The sequence below is a fragment of the Bufo bufo genome, chromosome 8 (genome assembly GCF_905171765.1).
Source record: "Bufo bufo chromosome 8, aBufBuf1.1, whole genome shotgun sequence".
Lineage (NCBI taxonomy): Eukaryota > Metazoa > Chordata > Amphibia > Anura > Bufonidae > Bufo > Bufo bufo.
Window position 1 is genome coordinate 165249610 of NC_053396.1, and position 23161 is coordinate 165272770.

Consider the following 23161-nt stretch of genomic DNA (forward strand, 5'->3'; position numbering starts at 1 on the left):
GATGAGGAAAGAGGTCTGATCTGGGGTCTGAAGAAGAAATAGGGTCTGATCTGAAGTCTAATGAGGAATGGGAGTCTGATCTGAGGTCTGATGAAGGTTTACCTAATAACCTGATGAAGGGGACATTCTGAACCCCAAAACGCGTTGTTCTATGTACATATGATATTTATGAAATAAAGAAGATTCATCTACAAAGACCTGCTTTACCAGTGATTTTGCGCCTGACCAGAACTTCCTTTCCTGAGGTCTGATGAAGACACAGTGATTTAGGTGGGGTCTGATGAGGATTGGGGGTCTGATGAAGATAGAAATATGGTGTATATATAGTTATTTATTTTACCAAAATAGGTCTCAGACAAAACTGTTTCTTTTATAGAATTATTCCTTATGTCAATGTTTGTTGGGTCCCCTGTTGGTCTTTTGACAAACTTCTTCTCACAACGTCCAAGGTCCTTCTCGCTATGGTTAGGTGCTTGACCCTGGCCAAGAAGTTACTTTACAGTAACAAGAGGTCAAACAGTCGTTTTACCACAAAGCCAAAAACAGTACAAACAGGTTATCATCTCACATTGTCATCGACAAGCTTTTAATGAGAAGATTTATTTTATTTGTTTTGTGTTACACTTTTAACCATCAATAACATTTTCTGGCAGAACAACCCAGAGTGTTACGTCATTGGTACATAGTGATTATATTTACAGACAGTTTCATTACCCAGAATATCTAAACAGAAAAAGCTTCAACTTTACTACAATAGTTAAAAAATGTAAACAGGTTCATCTCTTTTTTTTTCTTTCTTGTTTTAAAGCACGGTTGGGGTGGAAATGGAGAGGCCACAAACACTAAAGCAGTGAGGAGAAAACCGAAACCAAAAGTCCCCCAGAAGTAAAATAAAGGCATCACCTTGTCTCCCCTCATCGTGAATGTAAGGAATGAGTTTTTCTTCTACACTTTACACAGATACATTGTGCCCGGGTGTGCAAAGCAAGTGTCACCAATCAAGCAAAATTTCACAACAGAAAAGGAGACTGATCAAGAGGCAACTACCAAATTTTGCAGATTCAATTTTTTTTTTTTTACAGTTCTGTTGACCCATTAGAAACATATTAAGAATAGATGTATTTTAAGAGCAGGTACCACCAAGATAATATCTGAGTAAAGAAAATAAAAAGGTGCAAGACATTTTTATGGGGTGGGTGTTGAGCTCTAGTGACTAAATAGTAATATGCTGCGCTGTACTGCAGGGTGGGGTGTGTGCTGCAAAAGCAATGTTAAAAGAAAACTTTGCTTCTAAAGAGTTGAATGTTTAAATATAGAGCAGGAGGAGCTGAGCAGATTGATATACATCTTTTTGGGTAAAGATTCTGTAAAACTTATAATTTATACATTTAAATCTATTTTTTACTTCAGCTGTACATGGGGAGGTGTGATCACTGGTTGCATTCTCTGTGTAAGTGTGTACACAGAAATAGCTGTCAGTCACTGATAGCTGTACACAGGGGAGATGTTACCAGTGATTGATGGCATTCTCTGTGTAAGTATGTATACAGAGACAGCTGTCAGTCACTGATAGCTGTACACAGGGGAGGTGTTACCAGTGATTGATGGCATTCTCTGTGTAAGTGTGTATACAGAGACAGCTGTCAGTCACTGATAGCTGTACACAAGCGTTCATAGGAACGTTTGTTAGTGATTATCTGGAGGTGTAAAAGTGTCGCAATGAATGAGCGAAGCGCTAGTTCATCGGGTAATATATCATTCATGTGGTCACAAAAATTATAATTTGCTGGCAGCAGATTGTGCTGTGTAAACAGTATCTGCTGCCAGCAAACAATGAGTGCGTATACAGAGGTGTCAGTCACTGATAGCTGTGCACAGGGGAAGTGCTATCACTAATTGATAGAATTCTCTGTGCAAGGGTGTACACTGAGATAGCGGTCAGTCACTGATAGCTGTACACGGGGGCGTTTCAGAGTTCAGAAAAAGCAGAGATATATATATGTATAAATTACAAGACTTACTAAATCTTTTCCCACAAAACTGTATATCATTCTGCTCAGCTCCTCCTGCTCTATAACCTGATGCCTGTAGATTACACTGCATTCTGTGGTGACAGGTTCACTTTAAGTAGCTGTGAATGTACGGATTTTAAGTTATAGGAGGTTTTCTCTCTGTTCACACCCAAAGCATTTCACTGCCTTGTACTGAGTAGTGCACTGTAGAACTGAGCTTATATGGCAGGTATATTTAAAGTACACACCTGGCAGGTCTATTTTAGTAAATGCATGCATCTTTTCTTACAACTGAAAACACAGCGCAAAAGGATCCATGGCGAAAACTGCAGGTATTACATGCAGCTTTTGAAGATGAAATGGCCGTGGGTCTCTGTTGCAAAGGGTGAAATCCATGCTGGAGAGCCACAATATAAAAAATGACATGCTGCAGATTTTAAATTTGCATTTTAGGTCAATTTTTGCTGCGGACTTTCTACGTAGCACATGGAGTTTTCTTAAATTCTCATCCACTTTGACGGTACTGTACAATGGTGTGGATTTGCCACAAGAAAACCTGCAATGTACCTGCCAAGTGTGGGTTTACCCTTAAGCCATTCCTTTATTGTTCCTCCTAGAAATGAATAAATAAATTGACAACTGGATGTTAATGATTGGGGGGTTCCGATCAGTGCTGATAGTGTCAGACTGTGTAGGGGCACACCCCTTGGACAAGGGAATTGTCATACATATCTAGGAGGAGAAATAGAGGAATGGCACAACCCAGACTTCTAAGAACAGATGCTCCAGAATTGTTATTTCATGAGGAATACAAGTATTTCTCCAAGATTAGAATAAGAAACAGTGCAACCTCACCAATACGCGGTATCCGGTATTGCAGCTTATCCCCACCCAAATAAATGGTAATCTTTGACAACCCTATATTGCTAGGCCATATATCTGTAAACTCTGTTTTTGTGGCAGCAGCCATATTATTTAAAGGGGTTGTCTGGACTTTTACTATTGATGACCTAATCCTCAGGATAGGTCATCAATATCAGATTGGCGGAGGTCCGACACCTGGCCCCCTCACCAATCAGCTGTAAGGGGAGATGGCACGTGTGCACTGTCCGCTTTTCTTTCTTCCTGTCCGCTGCTGTTGTCTACGGTCTTTGCCTTGTGGGTGCTGGGTGTCGGACCCCCGCGGATCTGATACTGATGCCCTATCCCGAGGATATGTCATCAATAGTAAAAGCCCAGACAACCCTTTTAATGCCAAGTATAGTACAAGCTCCGGTTTGGTGATATTTTTGCCACAATGCTATCCAATCCTATTCTAGTGTACTGCTTCAGCCATAATACAGCCCTATGTGCGGAACCTAAGGACAATAGGCAGAACTTTGGTCTCTCTGCATGTGAATGGAGAGGAAGATTGTGTCACAAACATCCAGTACTAAATATATAAAGTAAAAATTTAGCAAAATTGACTCCACGTTTTTGGATATAAACTAGGAAATGTTTCTGAAAGCAGAGTTCCACTTTAGGCAGGATTTTGTGTGGCGGGCTACCAAAGGTTTGCAATACGTGATTGTGTGGCTGAAGTGTATGGTGTGATGACGTGTTGTGCCCGCTGTACACTGTGTCTACGGCAAAGAGAACTAGACTGGTGATTCATTTCAAGCTACCGACGATACACATGTGAGATCCTCCCAACTTCTTCAGTGGGGCAGCATCCTAAAGCATAGCCTCCACAATGCACCCTGAAGGAAACGGATAGGTTACATTCGGCCATTTCTCAAACCGAGTACTCCAGTTAACTCTTTTATGACAGGCCATAAGGAATCACAGGGAATTTGCCTGACTGAGAATAATGAACTGGAAAGATATTACTGCAGCAGCAGAAGCAGACGGGCCCTACTTTTTGAAGCTGGATCTATTCTCTATCTAACCTTCTGATTTACCTTTGTGCATCACAGCATCTTACAGATGAGGACCGGTTGCCTTCTATTATATAGGACTTCACTTCTACATGGGAATAAAGTTCTGTTGATCACCCAACCTGCCATACATAGATTTAGTCTTACATATGGAACGATGATTATAATAAATCATCTATTATTGCCCAGATGCATCTCATTTCTATTTATTTCTGCACATATTGGTTGTTCAGGATACTAGATAAGGTTGTTTTGGCTTCCAAAACAGCGCAAATCCTGTCCATGGGCGATATCGGGCCTACTTACTTGGAGAAGTCTGAGATGCTATACAAAGGAATCCAAGTTACAGACTTCCTAAAACAGCCCAGTGCCTGCTGAAGGTTCAGAGAGCACTTGAGACTCCACACAGCCGATTACATTACTATTGGTAAACTCTCAAGACCAAGGGAATCTGACAAAATTGTATTTAAGGGGTTGGATGAGATTAGCAGAACAGGTCTACTTCCAGAACCAGCGCCACTCTTGCCCATGAGATGTACCTGGTATTGCAGCTCAGCACAATGCAAGCGAATTAGAACCGGCCCATGAGCAGCCGTGTATTTCTAATCTTTTAAGACTCTTTTAAGGAATTTCTATTCTTTAATCCTCTGAATTTGCTATGAAGTGGTTCAGAGTGAAAATTTTGAGAGCATTAGGAACCCATTGTCATCAAATATCTAAAGCACCTCACCAAACAAGATGGCAAGATAATAATTAAAGGGACACTGACAGGCCCAATAAGCATAATTATCTATATATATGCATGCACAGGTCTTCTAATGTGCATTAAAAACATAGAAGTATAACCCCTGTCCACCTTATAAATACAGCAAACTGATGTTTTATAACCTGAAGTAATCGCTTTTCTTTCTGCCCAAGGGGTGGCGTTTCAGCTTGACTTCTGCCCAGCCAGCCTCCCCCCAACCGCCGTTTTGAAGCGCCGTCCAGCTCATCAATATTCACTTCGCTGGGCGGCTTCTGCTGTCCCCGACGTTCCGAGATCCGGCGCATGCCCAATAGAGATCCGGCGCATGCCCAATAGAAAGCTATGGGCATCGGACTCACTTTCAGCTTCTGCGCATGCGCCCGTCACCCATAGCTTTCTATTGGGCATGCGCCGGATCTCGGAACGTCGGGGACAGCAGAAGCCGCCCAGCGAAGTAAATATGGAGGAGCTGGGCAGCGCTTCAAAACGGCGGTTGGGGGGAGGCTGGCTGGGCAGAAGTGAAGCTGAAACGCCGCCTCTTGGGCAGAAAGAAAAGCGATTACTTCAGGTTATAAAACATCAGTTTGCTGTATTAATAAGGTGGACAGGGGTTATACTTATATGTTTTTAATGCACATTAGAAGACCTGTGCATTCATATATATAGCTAATTATGCTTATTGGGCCTGTCAGTGTCCCTTTAAGGCTCTGTTCACAATAGAGTCATGGCTTGCCTTTTTTTTACGGAATCCATTGAATGTTGGCAGAACCTGGGGGAAACAGAAGTGTAAACAAGGCCTTAAAGGGGTTGTCTGGGTTCCTATACTGATGACATATCCTCAGGATAGTTCATCAATATCAAAATCGGTGGGGGGTACGATTTACAGCACCCCCTCAGTCTGTTGTTTGAAGAGAGCAGAGGAGCGCAGTGTTCCTTTCATTGTTTACCTGCTGATCGTCAGTATTGCAGTGGCGAGCAGGTGTAGGTACAGCTCCTCCATCCCATTCTCGCTGTAAATACACCTGATCATCACTGCAATGCCGACAACGAACAGGTAAACAAAAGCGCTGCGTTCTCGTCAAACAGCTGAACGAAGGAGTGTCAAAAGTTGGACCCCTGCCGATCTGATATGGATGACCCATCATGAGCATGGGTCATCAATACTGGAACCTGGACAATCTCTTTAAAGGGAATGTCCCCTTTTTTCTGACTCTGAACAAATGAATTTTCCTAATATACCTTATTATATATAAATTAATGCATACATGTAGTGCTAAAGGATGAACCTCTGGCTGCAAGGAGCCACTACTAGGTGGAGCAGTAAACTACTAAGCTCCCCCTGGTGGTGGCTGCAGACATAAAGAAGTTTATCATTTGACATTATATATACCGTACATATTTATGGATTTGCTGCCCTGTATGCAAAAAAAATGTACTCTGATAGCTTGGAAAATAAAAGAGGAATCTACCCACGAACTGGAACGTAAAATTTAATGAAGTTGAAAGGTGGACTTCCACTTTGAAGGGATTGTGCATTCAATCTCTCCAACCCGATCTGACACTGGGAGAGAAGAGATACCACTGCACACCGGGCGGTCAGTTTGCTAAAGCAACTATCTCACGTCCTGTGGGTATGGTGCACGGGTCCTATTACTTAGAACAGGAGAGTATGCCTACACAACCTCTTCAAGGATCTTGACCTGGATGTAAAACGAAGCTGCAGGATATTCCTACACTATTATAAAACAATAGTGGCTCCATAAATGCGTTTAAATTATATATGATAAAAGGTGCCGAATGGTAGTTACACCAGACAAGATGTCCGAGCATTAATTAGCTGGAGACATTTGCTGGCAGTAGTATAAGTGGTCGGAGCCGACTGCTGCAGTAATATCCGCCAGCCAGTGTCAGTTTTGTTCTTTATATTAAGTGTGGCGACTATTAAAGAACGGGCTCATTCTGTCACGGTTATTACAATTAAGATAGATTTTTCTTCCTGTTAACGAACACCTTGATTGCGCCGGTAAAATCTGCAGAAAGCAGCACTTCTGTGTGATCAGGCTTCAATGCACCTGGAAATACAGAACACAATGAATTAGGGGTTTTTCCCCCAAAAAATAACATGAACAAATAAATGTGAGCCTAAAGGAGTAGAACGGACTATGAAACATCATAGTAGTGACAGTGTACATGAAAGCCAAATTCACTTAACACATGTGGGCATGAGTGAAGAACCTGTCCCCCAAGCATATAGGCATAAATATACATTCACAGCACGGTGTGTTAAAGGGTTTCCGTCACCAGAATTAACCCTATTAAACTGGCTGACATTAGCGATGTGCTAAAGTCATAAAGTCAGCTGAACCTAACTCTACTATTTTTATGCTTATATATGCCCCGGTTACTGCACAATTTTAACTTTGATGACATGCAAATGAGCCTCTAGGAGCAAAGGGGGGGGGGGGGGGGGGGGGCATTGCTCCTAGAGGCTCATTTGCATGTCAAAGTTAAAATTGTGCAGTAACCGGGGCATCTATAAGCATAAAAATAGTAGAGTTAGGTTCAGCTGACTTTAGCACATCGCTAATGTCAGCCAGTTTAATAGGGTTAATTCTAGTGACAGAGGCTCATTTGCTCCTAGAGGCTCATTTGCATATAATAAAATATAATTCTCCTCAGTAATGCGGACACATATGAACATGGGACCAACACAGATGCCTTCAGCTGCCAAGAGCACATGTAACAGGTCAGCCAGTGTCAGACACAAAGCTAGGGATAGATAAAAATAAATAAATAAAAATAGACAATGTATAGGAATGAAGTAAACTTCTCCCTGCTGGATCCATGTCTGGCTTTATCATCATAGTTGATACGGCTAAAAAAAGATATACGTCCATCAAGTTCAACCAAGGGATAGGAGGGGACGCGAATCCCAAAAGGAAGTGAGACTCAGATTTCTACACGTTTTCATAAGCATTAATGTTTTATTACTTTTAAGAATTCGTCTAAACCCTTTTTAAAACCGTCCACTGCTGTGACTACGTCCTGAGGAATCTACTCCACAGCTTCACAGTTCTCACAGTAAAGAAGCTTTGACGCTTCCGGAGACTGAACTTTTTCCTCTCAAATCGGAGACACGGCCCCCTTGTCTTTTGAGCGCATTTTACATGGAACAGTTATTCTCCGTATTTTTTGTATGGCCCATTTATATACTTGTATAGGTTAATCATGTCCCCCCTTAGACATCTCTTCTCAAGACTAAATAACTTCAAAAATTGGACATTAAAGGGGTTAAACATATGCAAACCCTAAAAAAAAGTTTGCTTTAAAAAAAAAAAAAAAAAGCAAAACAGCAATCCTCTTACCTGACGGTATGTTATCTACAGACTCTCCCTGTTCCCCCTTCTGGTCAGCGTCTTGTCGGTCAGTGGAGGCATCTGGTGGCACTATCAGGTTCGGATGTGGTGCAAAGATCGCAGATGTGACAACTGCATTATGTGCTAAAAAAAATATATACACAACGTGAAAAACAGAAATGAAGGATATGTTCATGCGATGCACAGTACATTTTCATCTTGAGATGCAAAATGATGGTTAAAAAACATTAAAAAGATTAAATACATACAACTGTTGCTTAAATCAGCAGGTCCTAATATGACCCAGAGAAAAAGTCATTAGAAATTCTTCTACGGAAAACAGCACATATGAATGGGGCCTAACAGACAGAACACACACACCCTCAAAGTATTGCATTTCTCCTCCTTGAAGGGGTTATCCAGATAATGATGACCTATCCTCAAGATTATCACATTGGTGGGGGTCCTAGTTGTGGCACCCCCTCCGCTCAGCTGTGTCAGGGAGCCGCTGCACTCACCAGAGCAGCCGGCTCCCACCAGCTTTGCAAGCACAGCGCCGTACATAGTAAAGTGGTTGTGCTTGGTATTGCAGCTCAGCCTCATTCACTTTAATGAGGCTAAGCTGCAATTAGGCCATGTGACCGATGTATGGTGATGTCACATGGGGTGTCAGACCCCTGCTGATCTGATATTGATAACCTATCCTGACCATAGGACATCAATATATATTACCGCATAACCCCTGGGATTTTTTTAACCGATGACCTATATCATACCATAGCATTATATTGATTTATGATACTATGTAACCCTTACAGTTCTGGAATGTATTAGATGACACTGACATAATGCTGTTAGTGTCATCTAATAAATTCCAGAACTGTAAGGGTTACATAGCATCTCAAATCAATATAATGTTATGTTACCCCCGTCAGTGCTGAGAGGTCAGGCCGGGAGCTGCGCTCGTCTGCAAGGTAAGGGGCCATAAGGCAGTCCTTGCTGATTTCCCGTGATATGAGGAGATGTTGAAGAAGATGGCAGTAATTCTATAGGTTACTATCATTTTAACATACCTTTAATGCCCTCCCAGAAATCATTGCGGTCTCTTCTTACAGACGTGAATTTGCTTAAGTCATGGTATGTGCTCCAGATATATACATATTTATCTTCAGACCCACTGACGATGTATGTGAAATCATGGCTGAAAACACAAAACTGATAGTTTAGATTGATCGAGGTGCCTACCATTCACTAGGATATGATGGGTGGGGGCCTCAGCCCTGGGCCCCATGCCAATACGCATGAAGGGGCCAAGGCTACTCGTGGATGCTTTGGCTGTGACTACTAGGGAACTGATGGCACATCCCAGCAATATGTGATCACTCGTAGTGTAAATTCACACACAGCTGATTTGTTGAAGAAATTTCAGCAAATGTCCTATGCAAGCCAATACGGCTTTCAGAACTCCATGTGCTGTGGAAACAAATTCATTCAGATGAATGGAACTGATTTTCAGTTTCAGAAATTTCTGCAAAAAATGTGCTACGTGTGAATTCACACTTAAAGGAAATCTGCTACCACGATTTTGGACATGAAGTAATACACGTGTAGTCCTGCAGATAAGGAGTCCATGTCACTATTTTTTATTTTCCTACTGCCTCCAGTTCCCCCACTGTCAGCACTGAAAGCTGCGCAGAAATACACAGTCCGGACTGCTGTGCTCTTCTGACATAATGGAGAGGACTCGTGCGAAAGCACGGCCGTCCTGACAGTGTACGTCAGTGCAGCTCTGAGCGCTGACAGCGGGGGGAATGGGGGCAGTAGAGAAATAAAAAATAGTGATCATGACTTCTTATGTATTACTATATATAATGGTCCCAACTATTCTGGATTTTGGTGGATGTCCTGGGACCTTTAAAGGGCATCTGTCAACAGATCTGTATGTATGAAATTGGCTGACCTGTTACATGTGCGCTTGGCAGCTGAAGACATCTGTGTTGGCCCCATGTTCATACAGTCACAGTCAGGTCCATAAATATTGGGACATCGACACAATTCTAACATTTTTGGCTCTATACACCACCACAATGGATTTGAAATGAAACTAACAAGATGTGCTTTAACTGCAGACTGTCAGCTTTAATTTGAGGGTATTTACATCCAAATCAGGTGAACGGTGTAGGAATTACAACAGTTTGCATATGTGCCTCCCTCTTGTTAAGGGACCAAAAGTAATGGGACAATTGGCTTCTCAGCTGTTCCATGGCCGGGTGTGTGTTATTCCCTCATTATTGCAATTATAATGAGCAGATAAAAGGTCCAGAGTTCATTTCCAGTGTGCTATTTGCATTTGGAATCTGTTTCTGTCAACTCTCAAGAAGAGATCCAAAGAGCTGTCACTATCAGTGAAGCAAGCCATCATTAGGCTGAAAAAACACAACAAACCCATCAGAGAGATAGCAAAAACATTGGGCGCGGCCAAAACAACTGTTTGGAACATTCTTAAAAAGAAGGAATGCACCGGTGAGCTCAGCAACACCAAAAGACCCGGAAGACCACGGAAAACAACTGTGGTGGATGACCCAAGAATTCTTTCCCTGGTGAAGAAAACACCCTTCACAACAGTTGGCCAGATCAAGAACACTCTCCAGGAGGTAGGTGTATGTGTGTCAAAGTCAACAATCAAGAGAAGACTTCACCAGAGTGAATACAGAGGGTTCACCAGAAGATGTAAACCATTGGTGAGCCTCAAAAACAGGAAGGCCAGATTAGAGTTTGCCAAACGACATCTAAAATAGCCTACACAGTTCTGGAACAACATCCTATGGACAGATGAGACCAAGATCAACTTGTACCAGAGTGATGGGAAGAGAAGAGTATGGGGAAGGAAAGGAAACTGCTCATGATCCTAAGCATACCACCTCATCAGTGAAGCATGGTGGTGGTAGTGTCATGGCGTGGGCATGTATAGCTGCCAATGGAACTGGTTCTCTTGTATTTATTGATGATGTGACTGCTGACAAAAGCAGCAGGATGAATTCTGAAGTGTTTCGGGCAAAATTATCTGCTCATATTTAGCCAAATGCTTCAGAACTCATTGGACTGCGCTTCACAGTGCAGATGGACAATGACCCAAAGCATACTGCAAAAGCAACCAAAGAGATTTTTAAGGGAAAGAAGTGAATGTTATGCAATGGCCAAGTCAATCACCTGACCTGAATCCGATTGAGCATGCATTTCACTTGCTGAAGACAAAACTGAAGGGAAAATGCCCCAAGAACAAGCAGGAACTGAAGACAGTTGCAGTAGAGGCCTGGCAGAGCATCACCAGGGATGAAACCCAGCGTCTGGTGATGTCTATGCGTTCCAGACTTCAGGCTATAATTCACTGCAAAGGATTTGCAACCAAGTATTAAAAAGTGAAAGTTTAATTTATGATTATTATTCGGTCCCATTACTTTTGGTCCCTTAACAAGTGGGAGGCACATATGCAAACTGTTGTAATTCCTACACTGTTCACCTGATTTGGATGTAAATACCCTCAAATTAAAGCTGACAGTCCGCAGTTAGAACTCATCTTGTTCGTTTCATTTCAAATCCGTCGTGGTGGTGTATAGAGCCAAAAATGTTAAAATTGTGTTGATGTCCCAATATTTATGGACCTGGCTTTATGTGCCCGCGTTGCTGAGAAAAATAATGTCTTAATATATGCAAATGAGTCCTCTAGGACACTCTGTTCTCTCTGCAACTGCTCCGCCCTATCCATTTTGATTGACAGGGCCAGGTGTGATGACATTTACACTGCCTGGTCCTGTCAATCAAAGAGGGAGCTACAGTTGCAAAGACATCTGAGCCTCTGTTGCTTCTTCGAGGCTCATTTGCATATATTAAAACATCATTTTTCTCAGCAATGCGGACACATATGATTGCTAAAAGGTAAAGTGCATTTTCACCAAATAAAAAACTAAACAAAACTAATTTTATATATATATATATATATATATATATATATACACACACACACATACATACACATACATACATACATACATACACACCATATTTTTCGCCCCATAAAACACATTTCTCCCCCCCAAAAGTGGGGGGGAAATGCCCCCGGCGTCTTATGGGGCGAATAAAATGAGCACTTCCATTATCGAAGCGCTCATTAGTACCGTAGGACCAGGAAGCGTTGAAGGGTCTCTCACTGCTTCCTGGTCCTCGGCTGTCGGTGGCTGCGCACAGCGTGAGGGCGCTCTGTGACCTCACGCTGTGCGCGCCACTTCACAGCTCAGCCGGCAGTAGAAGGAAGCAGATCGCGAGCGGTGAGGAGCGGCGGCGTCCAGGAGCAGGAGAGGTAAGTGTTTTTTTATTTTATAAAACATGAGGCTGCTTGGGGCTGAGGCAATAGGGGTGATGAGAGGCATAAGGCTGATAATGGGGGCTAATAAGAGGCATAAGGCTGACAATGGGGGCTAATAAGAGGCATAAGGCTGACAATGGGGGTTAATAAGAGGCATAAGACTGACAATGGGGGCTAATAAGAGGCATAAGGACTGATATGGGGGCTGATGAAAGGCATGGGGCTCTTATCTGAGGTCTGATTGGGGTCTTATTAACATTGGGGGTCTGATTGGGGCTGTCAACTTAGGTCTGATTAACATTGGGGGTCTGACCTGAGGTGTAATGAAAAAAATTTTTTTTCTTATTGTCCTCCTCTGCATCTTATAGGGCGAAAAATACGGTATAATCCCTTGATTTCATCTCCTGTTTCACATATCTATCAAGATTTTGGCAAATATGCCACTCATGTCTTGGAAAGCTAGGTGACAAAGATATTGGGAAGTGTAATTTAAGGGGTTTTCCAGGCTTTTAATATTGATGACCTATCCTCAGGATAGGTCACCAACATCAGATTGGCGGGGGGGTCCTCCAACACCCGGCCAATCAGCTGTATGAAGAGGGACAGGAGACAGACCGTGCCTTTTCTTCATACAGCTGAACGGCCAGGGGTGCCGGGTGTTGGACTCCCGCCGATCTGATATTGATGACCTATATTAAAAGCCTGGAAAACCCCTTTTATAACTAATAGTATATTAGATGCAAACCTGTGCCACATTAAAGGGGTCTTCTGGAACCTAAATACTCATCTAGGTGATAGGTGACCTAAATACTTATCCACAGGATGTCATCAATATATGATTAGTGGGAAACCCCCACAATCAGCTGTTGGAAGGGGCCGCGGCACTTGGGAACACAACAGTCTCCTCCTCAGTCTGTGATGTCACATCTATTCCAAGTGAATGGGAGTAAGCTGCAATATCAAGTGCAGCTGCTACACAATGGATGGCACAGTGCACGCAATACAGCTGATCAGCAGGGATGCCAGGAGTTGGACCCCAACGAACACTCTACCTCTGCCCACTAAATGCACCTAAGGCTGCTTTCATACTTGCAGCGGCAGATCCGGCCTGCCGGATCCATACTAATGCTAGCCCACTGTACCTCCAAAAGTCCGCTCCGGCCCCATTCACTATAATGAATGAATAAGCCGAGAGGCGGCCAGACAAAAACCGCAGGATGCTGTAGTTTTTGGTGGTGGAGGGGTTAAAAAAAAAATATATATAATTTAACTCACCTTAGTCCACTTGATAGCGCAGCCCGGCTTCTCTTTCTGTCTCCTTTGCGGAACAGGACCTGTGGTGACGTCACTCCGGTCATCACATGATCCATCACCATGGTAAAAGATCATGTGATGACCGGAGTGACGTCACCACAGGTCCTGTTCAGCAAAGGAGACAGAAGGAAATGCCGGGCTGCGCGAGCAAGTGGATTAAGGTGAGTGAATTATTTTTTATTTATTTTTTAACCCCTCCAGCACCATTTTACTATGCATTCTGTATTCAGAATGCTATTATTTTCGCTTATAACCATGTTATAAGGGAAAATAATAATGATCGGGTCCCCATCCCGATCGTCTCCTAGCAACCGTGCGTGAAAATCACACCGCATCCGCACTTGCTTGCGGATGCTTGCGATTTTCACGCAACCCCATTCACTTCTATGGGGCCTGTGTTGCGTGAAAAACGTAGAATATAGAGCATGCTGTGATTTTCACGCAACGCACAAGTGATGCGTGAAAATCGCCGCTCATTCAGTGCGGGTGCAATGTGTTCAACTCACGCATCGCATCCGCGCGGAATACTCGCCCGTGTGAAAGGGGCCTAAATGTATTTTACCAGGATGAGCATGGGATGCGTAGAAGATTGTGAAGCCCTGACCATCTGACTGTATGATGCCATGTATTTCAACTGTTGATGAAGGATACCACAGAATACCACTGGATACCCCCCCCCCCCCCCCCCCTCTATATATATTAGAGCTGGGTGAGCTCTAATATAGAAACACAATGCAGATGATGTAAACCACATACTGATCTTTCTGTACCTGAAGCTGGCTTTGATCTGACTGCTGCTGTTCACACAGCCTTTGTATTTCATGGATAAAGATAAGTCTCTTAAGTCGTACAGCCTTATTCTGGAATCATTAGACGTTACTAGGATCTGAAAGCGATAAAAAATGAGATGTTAGAAATCACAGAAATTTTAAGTTTTCACATCAATAACCAATAATAGCAGGAAGAAGGAAAATCGACCTTGTTTTCTCCAGGCAATGGCTCTATTCCAGTGATTTTTCTTCCGACCCTATTTCGCCCCCTTGTGGATCGCACATGTATTTGAGTGTGGTATTTCAGATGCTAGGAGACAAAAACAAATCCCAAATCACACCAAGGATTTGACAACCACCAACCCTATTTTCTGGATAGGTGATAAGTCTATTGTCTGTCACTTTTTTTTTATGTGTAGGAGCAGTGATACTGACCATTTTTGTAACATACATTTCTATTAGACAAATAGCTCTAAAGGAAAGTTCCCTGCCTTCTGTTTACTTAACTGTGGAGACTGATTGTGTTAAAGGGGGTGTGCACTTTTTTCTATTGATGACCTACCCTCAGGATAGGTCATCAATATCTGATCGGTGGGGGTCTGACATCTGAAACCCCCTCCCATCAGCTGTATGAAGAGAAGGCAGCGCTTCCGTTTACCTGCTTGCGCAGCAATCGCAGTGGGGAGCAGTGTAATTACAAGTGTGGCGACCCCATTCACGTTTATGGGACGCTCTGTCTGTTCAAGTGAATGGGGTCACCATACTTGTAATTACACTGCTCACCGCTACAATTGCTGCGGTGAGCAGGTAAACAGAGCAGAGAAGGCAGTGCTCCGGCAAGCGCCTCCTTCTCTTCATACAGCTGATCGGCTGGGTGCCAGGAGACCCCCACCGATCCGATACTGGTGACCTAATTCTAAGGATAGGTTATCAATAGTAAAAAGCGGACAAGGCTCAAAATGGGTCACTTCAGAGCTATTTTTCTAATAGAAATGTATGATTTCAGTAATTAAAGTATATTACAAAAATGGTCAGTATCACTGCCCTGCACATTACAAAAAAAAAAAGTTACTTTAAAGCAGGAATGGCCAACCTGAGGCTCTCCAGCTGTTGCAAAACTACAACTCCCAGCATGCCCACACTGCCTACAGCTTTTAGCCTACAGCAGGGCATGGTGGGAGTTGTAGTTTTACAGCAGCTGGAGAGCCGCAGGTTGGCCAGCCCTGCTTTAAAGTGTTTCATGTTATGAACATTAAAATTTTTGGTAAAAAATAATAATAATTTTTATATATATATATATATATATATATATATATATATATATATATATGTCGGACCTCCGTCCTTCTGATTATGAAGCTGTAAATTACCTGCCCCACTTTATACCGCCATAGAGTTAAATGCCTGGAGCGGACCACTGGAGAGCTTAGGAGCTCATTGCAAGTGCATTTAGTATTGAGTTCAACAGGAAGTATACAAATCAGTATGTAGTAATGTCCTGGGGGCAGCTGCAGGGGCAAACAATGAAATCATAGCCACATCTTATTAAGGTGGTCACGGGCAGGAGAACCGCTGGCATCTAGCAACCAGATATTGAGAAAAAGGGGAATTGACATGGAAAAAACTGAGGGGGTCAATTATTAACACCGGCGTTTTAGACGCCAGTCTTCATAAAGCACCATAGCTGGTATTGGATCCGCCGGAGTTTTCAAGAGGCGCCGCCCCCTACATAACTTTGCTGCATCAAGCAACAGTCTAAATGGAAGCTAGCTTTCTTGCTGGCTTACATTTAGACCATTTCTAAGCCTAAATGGATGAACATGATGATGGAGATGGGCCTGCCGGCCGGTCCCCACCCCCCTTTTTTAGACCTGGCGTGAGCGGGTAAAAAAAGTCACAGATTGTGGCACAAATAATATAGGCGAATTTCTGGCTAGTAAATGACCCCCTGAATGTTTTCATCCGTACCCTCAGAGACAAACAGCACTAGTAGTGTCTGGGAGCCGCTTATCTCCCCTCCCTCCTCTGTAGAAATCATATGGCAGAGTAGCGGAGCTGAATGCACATGTTTATGGCTGTAACTGGGAGGAGAGGCCATTTCACAGGTATCAGTAAGCTTTGGGAGTGCCCAAATGAAACCTCGGCAAATACAGGGAGAATGCCAGTTCACAATGGATTCCGTGCATTACCTCTGTGTCGTAGAATATGCACCTCCCATCGTATGTGCCAATCACAGCGTGTTTGCCGTTCTGACAGAAATTGGCAGCAGTAATGAGCTTCGTCTGTCCATCAATTTCGTTCCACAAGGCAACTTTTTTGTCCGGAATATTCCATAGCCGGAGTTTCCCGTCCAAGGATCCACTCAGGAAGTATCTGTCATCCTAAAGAAACAAATAAAGGAACAATATGGCCGGCCAGTATGATGATCAATAGTAAATCATGTCAAACATGCTGTAAACAGGGGCGTAACAACCATAGCGGCAGACCATGTGGCTGCTATGGGGTCCACGGCAAGAGGGGGCCCAGCTGGGATCATCTCCTCTTCTACTGGGGGTGAAAACTTGGTCAGGACTCTACCCGCTAAAGAAACAACTTTTAGCAAACGAGGCAGTAGGAAAAATGGCCCAAGGGTCATTGAAAGGGGTTTAGGCGGAAACCCTTCTGTCCTGTGTGGGGGCCTGGTTTGATCCTTGCTATGGGGCCCTCACTTCTCTATGTACGCCACTGCCGGCAAATGCACCTTAAAAAAAAAAAAAAGTTAAATCTATACTTTTACATTAAAGAGATTGTGCCAGAATCACAACCTGTCACCTATCCGCAGGATAATTGATAAGGGTCTGACTGCTGGGATCACCACTGATCACGAGAACAGAGGTCCCGTGTTCCCCGTTTCCCAGGCTACCTCCATCAGTCCCATAGACTATTAATGGAGCGCAGTATGTAAATGGAACATTCGCTCCCTTCAAATAGGGAACATGGTTGGACACAGTGATTTTCCACTGAACATGGGTCAGCGGAAGAACCACGGAAACATGCACTACGCCTATTGAAGTCTATGGGTCAGTGAAAACCACTGAAACACGGATGGCATCTGTGTTCTGTCAGTGATTTTCACGGATCATTGCTAGGAGATGCTCTGGAAACTAAATGAAAGAATATGGATGACACACAGAGAAGATAACATGGACACATGCACCAAACACAGATCCTTCATGGACATCTTTACGGATGAATCACTGACCATCTTGTAAGGCCTCATGCACACGACTGTATGTATTTTGCGGTCCGCAAAAAAACGGATCCGCAAAAAATACAGATGACGTCCGTGTGCATTCCGTATTTTGCGGAACGGAACATCTGGCCCCTAATAGAACAGTACTATCTTTGTCCGTAATGCGCACAATAATAGGACATGTTCTATTTTTTTGCGGAACGGAAATACGGACCTATGGAAACGGAAAGCACACGGAGTAACTTCAGTTTTTTTTGCGGACCCATTGAAATGAATGGCTTCATATACAGTCTGCAAAAAAACAAAACAAAAAAAAACAAATGGACACGGAAAGAATAAACGTTCGTGTGCGTGAGGCCTAAGGATGTCATCATGGACACGGACGTGTGAAGGAGGCCTTACGGGATTGATAAAGACACTATTTTATTAACATGCTATTATATCCAGTCGCTGACATATGAAGCCTGTTCTGCGTCCGCAGATTAGGAGGCTCGTGTTACTGAACAAGGTGAACTTCTCTTTGGAAACTACAGACCACAATTTCCCTTTCATGCTCCAGATTCAGTCTTCCGCCCCCTGGTGCTACCAACTCCAAAACATAAATCACACCCCTGAACAATTAGAAAACCTTTTATAGTCCCTAATAAAATGTACAAACTCCAGCGGAGCGCAGGCGGCGTGTTAACTGGAGTTTCGCACTGTCGAACAGCAGCAAAACTGTATTTTACAGCAATTAAAGGGATGTCTGCTATAATAAAGAGCTCTGCATTATACCAAAAGGAGGATAAAAGTGGTGATAAAGAAAACAAACCAATTCGTGGGAGGTTTTAATTTGCTAGTAATTTTCACAACACCGACTCCCTTCCTACATATAACACTAGAATTAGAATATGAATAGGAACATATTAATCCCTGATGAGAAAAGTAAAGTTAAGAGTCAAAATACGTTCATGTGTTACCGGAGTGAATCTCCATTCTTGCTGTTCTACACAGGGGCTGATAACCTGTATTAAAGGGGTATTCCTGTGATTTACAGGGGATGAGAACCTGTATTAAAGGGGTATTCCTTCTAGATCTTGTGTACAGTGGCAGTCTGCTCCACTGTTTCTGTAACAGGCAGTGCATAAGACAGAATGCTAACTATACAAACTTTTTCTCACCATGGTTGAGTGGGAAAGGAACCCAGGCAGTGGTGGTCGTGCTTGCACAGTATAGGAAAAAGCGCTAAACTATGCCCACTAGAGAGGCTGATGCTTTTTCCTATAGCGTGCACGCACGACCACCGCTGATGGATTGCAGGGTGGTCATAACCCATGGATATGAGCAATGTATAATGTGGTGTAAAAATGAATGAAGCCAGCAAAAAAACGCCCCTTTCACACGGGCGAGTATTCCGCGCGGATGCGATGCGCGAGTTGAACGCATTGCATCGGCACTGAATTCCGACCCATTCATTTCTATGGGGCTGTTCACATGAGCGTGATTTTCACGCATCACTTGTGCGTTGCGTGAAAATCGCAGCATGCTCTATATTCTGTGTTTTTCACGCAACGCAGGCCCCATAGAAGTGAATGGGGTTGCGTGAAAATCGCAAGCATCCGCAAGCAAGTGCGGATGCGGTGCGATTTTCATGCACGGTTGCTAGGAGACGATCGGGATGGGGACCCGATCATTATTATTTTCCCTTATAACATGGTTATAAGGGAAAATAATAGCATTCTGAATACAGAATGCATAGTAAAATAGCGCTGGAGGGGTTAAAATAAATAAATAATTAACTCACCTTAATCCACTTGATTCATCACAGTTTTAAAGATCTCTGCTTGCTTTCATTCAATAAGAAATTCCATTGCTTACTTCCAAAGGATAAGAATGTGGTCTATCAAGTGTTACAGTAGTTATTTTATTTTAGCTCTGCCTTGTGATGAGCACGGTGCACGCGACTCACATGACAAGCGCTTTTTCCCCCCCATATAGAAAACGAGAACGACTTACCCTTGGATGGAAAGCTATTGCCGTGACAAAATCAATATGCTGGAAACAACACAAGCACTCCCTCCTGGATATGTGCCATAGGCGGACTGTCTTATCCATCGATGAGGACAGTAAAAAGTAATTCTGTGGGGAGAATATGGTCATTATTGTCAGGAGCCTAAACAGCATGTGTTCTCTTCTACAATAGAGACAGTGTCTAGTGAACTATCTGTTATAGGGGGATCATTAGCCGCGGGGGCTCGGCCGGGGACGCAGCTGGAATTGTACCCATGTGATTTGTGCTCTTTCCTATAATTACGGAGCAGAACTACTTTTATGGCTAAAGAATCTCCGTTAAATACAGAACAGAAAAAGCAGCTTACGGCATATTGATTAAATGCTGTCCTGCTCAATATACGATGTGCTTTATGTTCAGCGGGGAGAGGATTTCTGCTCGCAAGATAAAATGTAGCACATTCTTTTGTTATACAGTGCGGAAGGCTACATCAGGGGAATAGGGCATGCGAGGTAGACCTCTGTGGATCAGTGACATTCTTGGTTACTATTTACACCAGTTTCCTAAATGTTAATGTTGTACTTGTCCCAGGCTGTACTCATGTCCTCAGCCATAAAGCTGTACCCACAGCATGCCCAGCGCTGGTACAAGAATCACCCTGGCACAATATACCGTTGCATTTCCAAATGGCGGGTGTGCATTATGTCAGTTCAGATCCATTAGTACAGCCTAATTTCAATGCAGATTATGGCAAATAAATGCCCACTATATACAGGGATTAAAGGGATTTTCCAGCCCCCAGCCCAAGGTGAAGGGGAAGACCCTGCACATATGAGGCTTGTAATCCATTTACCACTATGGGACTTCGGAAAAAACTGATAAAGGTACTTTCGCTTAGTGTGGGCCCACGAGTTGCAGTTTTTTCTGGGAAAAAAAGTGGCAAAATGCAGCTACAAAAATATGGTAGTCATATACTTACTTTGGACCAGGACAAATCGAGAAGATCAGCTGTGTGTCCCTTATATTTACAAAATGGCACCTGACGAAAAGGTGCATTTTTATCATCTTGATCCATATCATCTGCTCCACTGTAAGCCTGCAACATGAGTGCACATAATAAGTCTTCAAAACAGAAGCAGAAAACACACAGATTAATGTAGAAGTGACGGCACAAACCATAACGTACAGAGCTTCGACTGCAATTTGGCGCATCTAGTTTTAGAGAAATTATCTGTGCACAGTCTGACATGGGGGCATGGATTGGGTGGTAAAAAAGGGATGTGGCCTACTAGCCAACATTAAAGGGGTTGCCCCTATTTTCACCCATTTCATGCTCCGACGCTCTGCTTTGCTCTGCGCTGAATCACGCAGGGCAAAGACTTTTTCTGGAGATCCTGTGAAATACCAGGGTCTCCATAGGTAAAGCTAGGCAGAGCCAAACGCATAGCAGTGAGTCCTATGACGTCACCGGCACTGATGGGCGGGCTGTAGCGCTGCCCTAGCCTGTAAAAAATATAAACCAACAGCCCTTGCCCTGCGCGTTATAGCGCAGGGCAAGGGGAGAGCATCAGAGCATGAAATGCTCCAATGCTCATATCACAGGGGCTGCCTGGTTGAAAATGGGGATATGTCCGGGGTCAGCTCTGAACCTAGACGACCCCTTTAAGTGCCAAAGTTGTGCCACAATTCTGGCCTTTACTTCTTTCTCAAACTAATAGATAATAGACAAAACTGCACCAAACTGATCATCCAGCCCGAGCCACTGTGATAAATGAGGTGCAGATCTAAAGAAACTGTCTACGGGATTAGTACATTTGCTCTACTGTGAAAGCCGCCTAAAAAGTAACTGTTAAAGGGGTTGGTCCATCTTGCACTTTGTTGGCATATCGCTAGGATATGCCACCGATGGCCGATAGTTGCGGGTTTCGGAGGCGGGACCCGTACCTATCTCTGCAAATGGGCCCTCATAGTAAAAGAAGGCGTACAGTGCAAGAACTGCCGCCCTATATTCATTTCTTTGGGAGTGCTGAAAATAGCCATGCGCCGGCTCAGCTAGTTTCAGAACTCCTACAGAGATGAATGGAGAGGTGGCTGCACTTGTGAGGTGCGCTCTCTATTCACTTCTATGAGAGTTCCAGATAAAAACCAAGTGCACTCCCTCAGCTCTTTTCGGTACTCCCACAGAAGTGAATGGAGAGCGCAGTACGCCCTTGTTCGCTTTGGAGGCCCCGTTTTAAAGATAGATGCGGGTCCCAGAGGTGGGACCTATCAGACATTGGTAGCATATCCTAGTGATGTGCCACCAAAGTGAGACGGGCCAACCCCTAAGTTGCAAAATGCGGGTCAAAAACGTGATCTGCAGTTACTATACATACCGCATCTGTGTCAGATTTGGAAGAATTAAGACTTTCCTGAGATGGCGATGGAGAGACTCGCCCTAAGAAGTAAACAAGTGAAATAAATCACAAGGATGCAATTAGGTCATTGAAATGATATATCCTGTGTGCGCTTCAGGAAAGAGATCCAAGTGGAAGAGGACAAAACACGTACATAAAGTCTATGCACAAATACATGTACACACAGCATATTACAAAAGCAGAGGTCCGCATGTACCCAGGGAGCTTTCCCTCATGTCAACAAATTTTTTTTTTTTTTTAGCTCAGCTCTACTAGGGAAGAGCCATTATCTGAGACTACAGGGAGTCGGAGAAAGTCTGAGCCACGCCTCCTCTCAGTTCATTGGTTTAGGCTGCAGCAGAGCAAACAGTCTCAGATCACAGCTCCACCCTAAAGGGGCGGAGCTAAAAAGCAACCAAAGTAATCCACACCCGCAGGTTACGATGACTGTCGCTTCAACACGCAGAGTCCCAATATTACACCCATTCTCTGAGCAAGTTGATACATATATTTTTGTAGGAAAAGATTCAGTATAACTTGTAATTTATACATCTCAGACTACTTTCACACTGGCGTTTTGGCTTTCCGTTTGCGAGATCCGTTCAGGACTCTCACAAGCGGTCCAAAACGGATCAGCTTTGCCCTAATGCATTCTGAATGGAAAAAGGATCCGCTCAGAATGCATCAGTTTGCCTCCGTTCCGTCTCCATTCCGCTCTGGAGGCTTGCAGCGCTTTAGTGTCCGCCTGACGATGCGGAGGCAAACGGATCCGTCCTGACACACAATGTAAGTCAATGGGGACGGATCCGTTTTCACTGACACAATATGGCACAATAGAAAACGGATCCGTCCCCCATTGACTTTCAATGGTGTTCAAGACGGATCCGTTTTGGCCATGTTAAAGATAATACAAACGGATCCATTCTGAACGGAAGCATGCGGTTGTATTATCGGTGCGAATCCATCTGTGCAGATCCATGACTGATCCGCACCAAACGAGAGTGTGAAAAGTAGCCTAAATTCCTGCTCATTTTGGGCTTTGAAGTCCAGGAGGCGGTCCTATCAGT

The 23161-nt window shown here is 43.6% G+C and overlaps 1 protein-coding gene across 1 annotated transcript in view; it reads right to left on the minus strand.

Moving 5' to 3' along the window:
- Nucleotides 1-5378: 5378 nt before the first annotated feature.
- The window catches only part of WDR44 (WD repeat domain 44), an 82977-nt gene continuing 65194 nt past the window's right edge, over nt 5379-23161 (minus strand). The window contains exons 12-20 of the mRNA XM_040406101.1: nt 22074-22135; nt 20678-20794; nt 19704-19826; nt 16666-16857; nt 14685-14786; nt 14477-14592; nt 9103-9230; nt 8039-8173; nt 5379-6745 (exon numbers count right to left, since the gene is read on the minus strand). Coding sequence (XP_040262035.1) covers nt 6651-6745; nt 8039-8173; nt 9103-9230; nt 14477-14592; nt 14685-14786; nt 16666-16857; nt 19704-19826; nt 20678-20794; nt 22074-22135 — 1070 coding nt within the window. The 3' untranslated portion in view covers nt 5379-6650. The remainder of the gene's footprint in view (nt 6746-8038; nt 8174-9102; nt 9231-14476; nt 14593-14684; nt 14787-16665; nt 16858-19703; nt 19827-20677; nt 20795-22073; nt 22136-23161) is intronic.